The sequence below is a fragment of the Mirounga angustirostris genome, unplaced genomic scaffold (assembly GCF_029215605.1).
Source record: "Mirounga angustirostris isolate CCGP_5_RB_7025 unplaced genomic scaffold, mMirAng1.0.hap1 SCAF_15, whole genome shotgun sequence".
NCBI classification, from domain to species: domain Eukaryota; kingdom Metazoa; phylum Chordata; class Mammalia; order Carnivora; family Phocidae; genus Mirounga; species Mirounga angustirostris.
Genome location: NW_026991723.1, coordinates 4,584,859 through 4,595,712, shown reverse-complemented (window position 1 = coordinate 4,595,712; position 10,854 = coordinate 4,584,859). Strand labels below are relative to the sequence as shown.

The 10,854-nt window shown below is 55.6% G+C and overlaps 1 protein-coding gene across 2 annotated transcripts in view; it reads left to right on the top strand.

Moving 5' to 3' along the window:
- The first annotated feature begins 229 nt into the window (after positions 1–229).
- The window catches only part of ROR2 (receptor tyrosine kinase like orphan receptor 2), a 203,202-nt gene continuing 192,577 nt past the window's right edge, over positions 230–10,854 (top strand). For both annotated transcript variants that reach the window (XR_006792083.3, XM_045882141.3), the window contains exon 1: positions 230–529. Coding sequence is in view for 1 of the 2 variants with exons in the window: in XM_045882141.3 (XP_045738097.1) it covers positions 442–529 (88 nt within the window). In the remaining variant the exon portion in view is untranslated. The remainder of the gene's footprint in view (positions 530–10,854) is intronic.

Here is a 10,854-nt window from a genome sequence, read left to right as displayed (position 1 = left end):
GGCCGCCCCCAAGGCGCCCCTCTGCGTCCAAGCGTGCCGGGGGCGCGCGCGGGAGGCCCGTCCGGGGCCGGTGCGGCGGCCCCCGGCCCCGGCCCCTCGCCTCCCGCGCGCCCCGCCTGCCGCGGGCGCGTCCCTCCGGCAGGGGGCGCCGGCGCCGGCCTTGCTCGGCCCACCGGGGCGGGCGAGCCGGGGACCCTGCCTCCTGCGCGCCCGCGGTCCGCCCCCAGCGCTCCTCCCCGCGGCCGGCGGGACGCCCAGCCCGCGCCCCGGAGCCTCGCAGCCAGCCCGCGCCGCGCCCGGAGCCTCGCGGCGCGTCCGGGCCGCGACAGGAGGAAGGCTAGGAGTTCTTCGAAGGGGACCAGCTTGCGCAGAGCCCGGGAAGAAGGGCAGCGGACGCGCGGCCGACAGGGGTGGTGGCGCCCGGCCCCCACGGCCCACGGCATGGCCCCGGGCTCGGCGCTGCCGTTGATGTGCGCCCCGACCGTCTGGGTGGCCGCCGCGCTCCTGCTCTGCGTGCCCCGGACCTCAGGTAGGAGCCGCCGCCGCGCGCCCTCCCCTGCGCGTCGCCTTGGTGCACGGCGGGGGCTCGCGCTCTCGGGTCTGCGCCTCCGCGGCTGTGCCCCCGGCCTCTCTCCCGATCAGGGGGCGCCGCGCAGGGCCCCTCCCCGCCGGGCCCGCCTCGGCCCCGCGCCCCGCCGCCCGGGGCTGCTTCCAGTGAGGCGCGCTCTGGGGACGGCTAAGTGTTGCCAGAGGCCGGGCGAGCGGCGCCGGCGCCCGCGGGGAAGCCCCCGGCCAGGAGTCTGCGAGGGTCGTGAGTGTGAAGGGGGCCCGGTCCCGGGTCCGCAGATGCGTCTTTAGTTCGCAGGATTTTGACTCGGTCCTTGTCCTCCCAGGTGCCCCCTGTAGGGCCCACGGCCCCCGCGCCCCCCTCTCCGCCGGAGCCCCCCACCCAGGGCCGGCGCCGCAGTCGGGCGGGGCCCGGGGGAGGGGTTCCCGCCCCCCACCTCTAGGTCGAAAGGGACTTTGGCTTCCCTTTTGTTGGCCCCTCAGCTCCCTCCTCCACTCCCGGGAGGTAGCCGAGGGGCGTTTCCTGCCTGGGGTCGGGGGGTCGCGGGGCGGCCTTCAGGCTGCTGGGGCGGCACCCCGGGACCCGGGTCGAGGCACGCGGCCCGAGGGTCGGGCCCGGGTTCCCGGTGGCATTTTCCTGGAGGGGCACACGTTGCCCCCGGAGTCCCCGCGCGGGCTTGTCCGCGTGCGCCCTGGGGCATGCAGGAACTGCCTCGAGGTGCGGAGGGAGCCTGGGGCCCCCGTCTAGGGAGCCGGAGGAGGCGGCGCTCGCCCACGCCGTCCGGACCCCCGAGCACCTCCGGCCCGCGCCCCGCGGCCGAATTCCGGGCACCCTGCCGGGCTGGGGGAGGGCGGCGGTGCCTCCAGGCCGGGACGTCGGGAGGCTGAGGAGGTTCGCCTCCAGTCCCAGAAATGTGTGAGCTGCCCCCTTACACTTACGAGGGATTCAGTGTTGCCCGCCCCTCGCATCGTGCACCACCCGCCATGTATTCCTGCCGGCAGGTGAGAGTCAGGCGACCGTCGCAGAAGGGGGCTCACTCTTCCCGCCCGCGTCTTGCTGGCAGCTGCGCGCTCCAGGGACCTGTCTACGCAATCAGGAGTGCTGGGCAGCCTTTTTAGGGAGTCGTCTGGGTTTAAGCAGATGCTGATTAGGTCAGACGTTTCTGGTTCCTTGGTTTGGGAAGGGGGCTTGCGTAAGTCTGTCGCTGTCCCTTAAAGCATGAAGCGCTCAGGGTGCATGCACGGTGCAGTGGTAACTAGCCTATTCGAAGTCAGCCTGGGGGATTCTCACCAACATCCCCGCGGATTTCTGCACCCCTCCTCCCTGCAAGCATCCCTCTCCCCTTTAGGGCGAGGGGGGATCCGTTCGCTGCGCTGTGGGAGGGGGGCGGAGGCGGCTTAACTCGGCGCCCGGACGCGCGGTGGCCGCGCGGTGGCCGCGCGGGGCTGGGTTGTCCTGCACCACGCTCTCTGCCTGGCCGACCTGCGGCTGCGGGGGTTTGCGTTGCGCGTGCGGAGGGTGGGGTGAGAGCTGGGCGCTGCGAGAAAGACCACCCTTCTGTTGCTCCTACCAGCGTTGGAACAAGCTCGGGAAAGTAGCTCGCGTTTCCGGGCGGAGTAGTTTGAACTTTGCTGTCTTTCCCCGTCGAGTTTCAGAAATCTCTGAGGAACAAAGCAATCCTGGGTCGTTCTCCTTAACTCTTGAACCCTGAGCGGAGGTAACTTTCTCTTTTCCAGTTGTAAAATAATCCTCTCCGGTTGGGGAGGGAGTAGGAAAGGTGTTCATCGTCCTCTTCTGGAATGCTCGGTTAGCTGAAAATTCAAATTTGTTCATGTTCAAAATATGAATACAATTTTATGATGACAGGAGATTTGGGGACTTGGCATCTTTTCTGCTGTGAAGAGGCCTCCTTGTAACCTGAGTGTATTTTATACACAAAAGATGTTACTATGTAAAAACATGGAAAGGCTATTGTAGAAGGATTTATAAGTTCTTATTGTACATTTTTATGGACGGCTCTGTTCCCTAAGGAGACAAATACCTCATGGGCTGTGTGCCCCGCCTAGGTAGGATGGGCTGGGTGGGAGTGGCCGTTTTGGGGGTTCTCCCTTTCCCCATTTTGACAGTGCAGCAGCTTTGACTTCTGGCCCAGATTCTTGGACTGATGGTTATAATAAATAATGCTCGCAGTCCATTTGGAAGCAAGCAAATGAAAAAAAACATCTTGAGTAAGAAGACTTTGGAAAAAGAAAAGTTTTCATGTATATAGTAAGACAACATGTTTTTTTGATTACGGCTGTGCACGGAGCAAAGAAGCACACGTTTGAAATGTTGCAGTATTTAACAGCGAGAGCACGTTTAACCCTGGTGTCTGCTCCATACTGGATGCCGTCCTGAGACCCGAACACTGCTGGTCCTGAAGGGCGCCCACAGTGAGCTGCTGGACTGAGCGCTCACAAAAACAGCGCGGGGTGCCCGCGGGCCTCTAGGCAGTGAGGCCCAACTCTCAAATCAGCAAAGCAAGTCACCGTTGGAAAAACGAGCAGAATTTTGCTTAATGTTTCCTATGCAAAAAAACAACAGGGGTTTCCGAATGGGCTTCCTGGGGTAGTTTTTGGGGACAGTGATCTGCAGATGGACCAGGCAATGGGAACGGCATTTCCATTTCCTATAACAGAGACCTTTTTCCTATTGTTTGGTCAAAGTACAGCCTCGTTTGGTGTTTCTGTGTCTCTCTTTGCCGTGAAGTACTTGTTCGCCATGAATAGTCAGTTAGCCTTGGTTTAACCTCTGAGACATTTAAGCCTGGCAGAGCCTGGGTTTAACAGGGCTCTTTCCTCTGGAATCTTCCCTCCCCACCCCCATCTGTGGGATAGAAATGTCCTGGGGCCACAGCTCCTCAGACAGGTAGGGAGGATGAATCCTCTAAAGGGGGATTTCTGAAGCCAGGTTTCAGAAGGGGCTGGAGAAGGGGCGCTCCTTTAAAATGCATTCCACCACGGGGAGGCCAGGATGTGGAAAGTTATTATCATTGAAATGGGACCTGGGTGTGAAGGGCTTGGCCTCCCTGATCTGCAGAATCCTGGTCAGCCTGCTGAAGCACAGGAAATTTGTGTACTCTCTAACTCTTTCCCCTGGGAGAGCTCTAATTATATCATTCCAAGTTGCAGTCAAGGAAAAGGCAGTGGGCTGCTAAGTGTTACCCCCACCCAAGGTTTACGACCACCTTCTAAAACATTCGTTGATGTCAGATGCCTTTTGGTGTTTATTTGGTCCATTCCCTGGGAACCGACCCCTCGGCCTCCCCTGCAGCAGTGTGGAAAAGGGCAGGGTAGCAAAGCTTTGGGTTTGCCCTGCTGTGCCCGGTAGAGAAGGTTGTCATTAAGATCCTTCCTTCTTGGGGTGCCTGGGTGGCTCAGTCGTTAAGCATCTGCCTTCGGCTCAGGTCAAGATCCCAGGGTCCTGGGGTGGAGCCCCACATCGGGCTCCCTGCTCAGCGGGGAGTCTGCTTCTCCCTCTCCCACTCCCCCTGCTTGTGGTCCCTCTCTCGCTGTCTCTCTCTCTGTGAAATAAATAAATAAAATCTTTAAAAAAAAAAAAAGATCCTTCCTTCTTTGGGGACCCTGTGGTGACTGCCAGGCGACCTCCAAGAACACCATGCACGAAAGCTTTCAGAGCAGAGGGGGCTTTGCTTTGCAGAGAGAGGAAGCATTGCCTGAGAGGTCTGGATTTGGCGTGCCCAGTAGCAACTTCATGAGAGGACAGTTCGGGTTAAAAGCACTGATGCTGGAAACATTGCCCTGCAGGGACCCTTTGGGTTCTTTGGTTTTGTGTTGTTCACTGCAGAACAGAAATGGTAGGAGTCTGATGAGTAGTGAGGGCTTCCTGAGTTTTGAAGTAACAATCGGAGCAACAAGAGGAGCTCCATTAATTATGGCTGCAACTGGTGGGGGTTGGTACCAGCCTCTCTCTGGTAGGTATTTATTTGGTGATGTCGAGGACCTTGGAAATATGGGCAGGACAGCTCTGCTCACATGTGCAATTGTCGGAGAACGTACGGGCAGTGTGATCTATTTAAAATCATAGTAACAGAGTGGCCAAGGAATTGTTGAGCAAAGCTTTTCAAAAATAAGGAATTGTGCTAGTGTGGTTTGCACCATTTTTGGGGATTTCTGTTCTGTTTTTTGTTTGTTTGTTTGTTTTGTTGTGTGTGTTTAAGTTCTATCTCAGAAAGTACCAAAAAAAAAAAAAAATCAAAAGCCAAAGGGAAGGAAGTAATTACAGAAAAATTTGGCCTAATTAGACTAAGTGGCTTGTCTTCTAGAAAATCTCACGTTCCAGTGGGAAGTGGTGTGTGTGTGTCTTTAATTGTCTTTGGAATGAGCTCCAGTAGGCTGTCACTTGTGAGATGTTATCTGGGGAGAATGTGGCTGCTTCTTCAAGTCCTCTGGGAGTGGGGGAGGGTTTGCCCCACATCCCCCAAGTTCCCAGCCCAGTGATTTCCCCCAGCCCGGCGCCCCCCTTGGGGGCTAGTTAACCCAGCGTGCACTGAAAAGACAGAAATCCCCCTTGCAGACCTGAGCCCCAGAGGACAGTCGCTGCCGGGCACATGTAACTCTTCAGGTTAAAATTAATTAAACTGAGATGAAAGATTCACTTCCTTCGCTGCACTGGCTGGATTTCACAGGTCCACGCACACAGAGGACATTCCCATCACTGCTGGGAGCTCTGTCGCTCGCCACCCCCCTCCCCGCCAGGGGCTGTTCCTCTCCTCCGTCGGGGCAAGGAGGGGCTCCACTTGGTTTGCTTTGTTTGTTGCCTGTGGGAGGTGGGAAGGCAGAACCCAGCTGGATGGACTCTAACATGTGGACCCAGAGGGCCCTGCCCCAGAGGTGCCCAGCACGGAGCCTCCTGCGCCCCGCACGGGGCTACACAGAATTACGTGAACACGTGTGTGCACCACGCCTGTGTGTGCGTTACGTGTGTTTGGGAGGGGCGACACCGCAGCTCCATGAGGAGCACATAAAATGGCCTTTGTGACGACTGTTGGCTTGAATTAGGCCAAGTCTGCGATCTCAAAACCCGACGCCTGGAAGACTCGAAAGAAACCCGCGTCCTGGAGGAACGTGTACCCTGCAGGTTCCAAGGATGTGCACGGAGGAAGCACCTTGGACACCTTGCCCCTTGCCTGTTAGCCCCCACGTGATCTCAGGCACCCTGGGGCATGCAGAAGCAGGTTCCCCCCGGGAGACTCACTTCTAGGGCGGGGGACAAAGGAAGTGACATGTGAGGATGCGCTCAGGGACAAATTCACCCCGACGGCGACGCGGGCCGCCTGGTGGAGAGCTCCCTTACCCCAGACCCCAGCCACGGCCCCCAGGGCAGCCAGGTGCTCACAGCAGGAAGGAGCAGGAGGAAGTGAAAGCACTGTGCCTTCCATGGGGCAGCGGAGTCCTGGGAGTCAAGTCACAGGGGTGCGGGGGATGTGAAGATGTGAGGGGCTGCGTGGGCCAAGGGATGGTCTGTTGCAACCGTGCAGCGGGTGGGCTTGAGAGGGTCATGTGTTTGTACCCAAGGAAGGAGGTGCGTGAAAAATCGAGGGGCGTGGTGTTGGACTCACTGGGGGAGTTCCCAGGAAAGGTACTGCATAAGGAGCTTCCTGTGGGCGGGGGGGTGGGGTGGGGGGGTGGGGAGGAACTGGGCAGAGGAAAAGTCCATTCATCCCCTCGGGGTCTGGAGGAGGGTCGCACTTGACATTTTGGCTCCTGGCAGGCAACAACATTGGATAGGAGAATGAGTAAGGTTTGGGGTACAATGAGGAATTTGGTGTGGACCTAGGAGCTCCCTCTAGAAAGTGAGCAACTCACAAGTGGATGGCAGGAGGGCCATGAGAAGGGAGGGAGGGGCTGCAGGAGGGAAAAAGCTTTCAGGCAGAGCCCCTGGGTCACACTCCGTGGAGAGTCTACCTCGTAGCCCTCCAATAGGATGCTATTTTGTGTTTTCTTATAGAACAACACTCTCCTATTATTTATTTATTATTTATGTTATTTGGAAATAACATTTGGAAACTGGGAATTTTCTTCCCGACAGTGAAGTAAGCCCCCGGTCACCATATCGTAGTCTTCGTATAACATCGGACATGTTTCCAGAGCAGTTTGAAATAGTGAAAAATCGAGGACCGTGATGAGTCTACAGGAGGAGACATGACAAGGGGGTGCTCTGTCTAATGATTGTGAGAGCTGGATGCAGTGCACAAATTGGGGGCCTGGCTGGTTGTGCATCTGCTTAGTTTTCAAAACAAAAACAAGGAAAGGAGAAATAGAAAGTGATACGGATTACCTCAGATCTTTTATTTATTTTGTTTTTATTTTATTTTTTTAAAGATTTTATTTATTTGACAGAGAGAAGGAGCACGCACAAGCTGGGGGAGTGGGAGAGGGAGAAGCTGACTCCCCGCCGAGCAGGGGGCCCGATGTAGGACTCAGTCCCAGGACACTGGGATCATGACCTGAGCGGAAGGCAGATGCTTCACTGACTGAGCCACCCAGGCACCCCCTCGCTTCCTGATTTTATTTTATTTTATTTATTTATTTTTTAAAAGATTTTATTTATTTATTTGAGACAGAGAGAATGAGAGACAGAGAGCATGAGAGGGAGGAGGGTCAGAGGGAGAAGCAGACTCCCTGCCGAGCAGGGAGCCCGATGCGGGACTCGATCCCGGGACTCCAGGATCATGACCTGAGCCGAAGGCAGTCGCTTAACCAACTGAGCCACCCAGGCGCCCCCGCTTCCTGATTTTAAAACATATGACAAAGCTACGGTAACCACGACAGTAGCATACGGACAGACAGACCAACAGAGGAGGCCTGAGAGCCCAGGAATGAGCCCTACATACATGGCAAATCACAGGGGTGCCAAGATCATTTGATGAAAAAGGAACAGTCTTTTCAACAAAGGGTGCTGGGAAAACAGGATTTCTACATTCATAAGAATGAAGTTGGACCCTTACTTCATATCATACACAAAAATTAATTCAAAATGGATCAGGGACCTAAACATAAGAGCTAAAACTATAAAACTTTTAGAAGAAAACATAAGTAAACTTTGCGAAGTCCAGTGTCATGACTTAGCACGATACTGGACTTAGCAATGATTTTTTTTTGCATACGGCACCAAAAGCAGGTAAAACAAGAAAAAATAGACAAACTGAATTCCCTAAAATTGGACGTGCCCCAAAAGACATGATCAACAGAGTGGAAAGGCAGCCCACAGAATGGGAGTAAATATGTGCGAATCTGTACAAATCTGTATATACCTGAGAAGGAGCTAATATCCAGAATATATAGAACTCCCACAACTCAACCAAAAAACCCCAAGCAATCTGCTTTTAAAAATGGGCAAAGGATTTGAGTAGACATTTCCCCAGGGAAGACATACAAGAAGGCTGAGATAACACAAATGATACAGAAAGATGCTCAACATCACTAGTCGTTAGAGAAATACAAATCAAAAGCACAACGAGGTCCCACCTCACAACCACGATGACAGCTATTATCGATAAAACAGAGTAACTGTGGCAATTCCCTTGTTACTTCTGCAAAGATGATTTCTAGATAAGGTCCCATTTGAAGTTTTAGGCGGATATGAATTTTGGGAGACGCTACTATGTTCCATAAATAGAAGGGATGGGGAAGAGAGGCCACTGCCCTTTAGCAAAACACCGACTAATAAATGGGCGGTGAGTCGGAGAAATCGCAGGTCGCGGTAGTGATCGTGGAGATTGATTTGGGCAAGCGTCATCAATGAATGCTGAATCCAGTTGGAAGAGGCCACGCGTGGTGGGGAGCAGGAAAAGTTCCTGGCTCAGAGTGTTTCCCCGCAGAGCCCCCCTGTGCGAGGGGACAGTTAAGTGACAAGACTGGAGGCACAGGACGTCACCCTAACTGGGTGATCAAGGCTCAGGCCACCAGGACGGGCAGATGGACGTCACTCTTCTGAGAAGGGTGTCACTTGGGTTGCATTGCAGCTTGGGCAACACAGCCTGACACAAACCAGCAAGCCCAACACGGGGACGGGCAGTTTATGAAGCAGTTGGCTTTTAGTGGAAAACGTCAAGGTCGTGAAGGGCAAAGACATCAAGGAACGGGTCCAGCTTGAAGGAGGCGGCAGGAGGGGGCGACTCTATGCAGAGTGTGATTTCACACGGGTCTGGGCTACAGCAGAAACGCGCCGACCTGGGCGTTGGTGGAATGCTTGGTGAAGTGGGAACGTGAGGGTGAGTTCTTCAGAAGTGTTGTCAAAGTCAAGGTTCCTGAGTTTGTGAGTTGTAGGGGGGCTATGGAAGAGAATGTCCCGCCTCTTGGGAAGTTCATACCGTGTGTTACTGGATAAGGGGCACGATGTCTACAGTCTACTCTCTGAGGCTTGGAGTGAGAGCACCGTGTGTATGGAGACAGAATGACGGACATGGGTGAAATGTGAAAAATTAGTGGGTCTGGTCTAGAGGATCGGTGGGGGGAGATTCCTGCATGAATCTTGCAACTTTTCTGCAAATTCGAAATGATTTACAAATAGAGGACTGAACAGGGATACACACGTGTGACCGTAGCCAGTATCCCTGAGAAGAAAGACAGAAACGGTTGTATTTTATCGGAAATGGTGTCAGACCTCACACAGGGCTGGGGGAGGGCCGGGACTCCCGTGTGTTTGACTGAAAATTGCCCAAGTCCTAGTCTCGTTTCTGGATCGCCAGGACTTCTAACATGTTTTTCCTTTTTAATTATAGAAAACTTCAGACATACACACAATGAGACTGGTACAGTGAACCCCTCTATATGTTTCATGCAGCCCCAACAGTGACATGTTCTGTTAATTTGGTTTCATTTCCCCTGGCCCTCTTAACGGGTCCCAGACAGCCTTCATTTTCTACCTGTAAATACTTCTGCATGAATGGTAAGGACTGTTCTCCACATAATCTCAATACTTGCCTGTTATCACAGGCAAGTGTTATCTGAGACCCAGGCCCTGCCCTGTTTTCCCAGCTCGCTGCAAAATGGCCTTTGACACTTGGCTTTGTTCGTGGCGGGATGCAGGCAAGGTGTGCCCGTTAACTTTGGTTTTCCCCATCCGAGCGAGCGGCCTTCGGCCAGACCTGGGGGTCCCGGTGGGGCTGCGCCGCTGAATTCCAGCAGGTGCAGGGGCTGTGGACACTCTGTGGGAAGGACCCTACCGGGTCCTGGTGCAGAGGTGTGTGGGGGCCCCGGGAAGGCCCCATCGAGCTGGGCTGATCCTTCATTCCCGGCCCCTGTTGGCCGGGTGCTCCTTAGCACCTCCAGGAGAGATGCCCTGCGGCGCCCTGCCTGGAGCAGACCCTTCTTCGCCGTTCCCCGGGGCCCGCCTTCATCAGGCAAAGGTTACGAAGGTGTCGAAAGCCAAGGCAGAGGGAGGTGTTGGAGCTGTTCGGCCCTCCCGGTTTTCCCAGCAACAGCGCATCAGCAGACTCCGTTTTGTGCTTCCTGCTGCGGAGGGTCTGACGTCCACCCTAAAACCCAGCCCGCGGGACGGCGAGAACCCGTTCACAGCCTGTAGGGCAGATGAGCAGGTTTGTATCCGGAATACGTGACTCACAGGTAGATGAGAAGATCAACGTCCCAGTGAAAACAGGGACACGGTGTACGGCAGGCGGCTTGCAGAGGGGCAAATACGGGAGGCCAGAACCTCAGGGGGAGCGTTGGCCTTGGTAGGCGGGAACACGGTGCAGATGATCAGGTACCCCAGTGCTCCTCCGCTGAGCTTTGGCTGGAGTCGGAGCGGGCAAGGAGGACTGTGTCAGCGCTGGCGTGGGGGGCCTGGCGGAGGTGGGGGGGTGTATGTGGCCACTTTGAGGGCCGTTCGCGTTGACCGTTCACATCCAAAATAGACCCTCTGTGGCTTGCTCTGAGAAAATCCCCGCGCGCCGGGGAGGCATGCTGCTCACTGCTGCCCCGTTTCTAACGGAGACGAGTTGGAAATATCGACGTGTCTTTTCACGGGACCCAGATCACCGGCACCGTGTCTCCACGGCGGCCGAAATGAAAACGGGGACCCGTGGGTGCCGACAGAGCAGTGATTCCGCGCGAGTTTCTGGGTGGGGCAAACAGCAGGCTGCAGAAGGATTCGTGTTGCAGGTGATTGGTCTACACAATCCCCCCTCTGTCCCCGTGTGTGTGGAGACGCCAGCCTCCAGAATCAGGTGTCAAGCCTACACGCCCAGACTGACAGCAGCGGTTCCCCCGGGGGAGGACAGA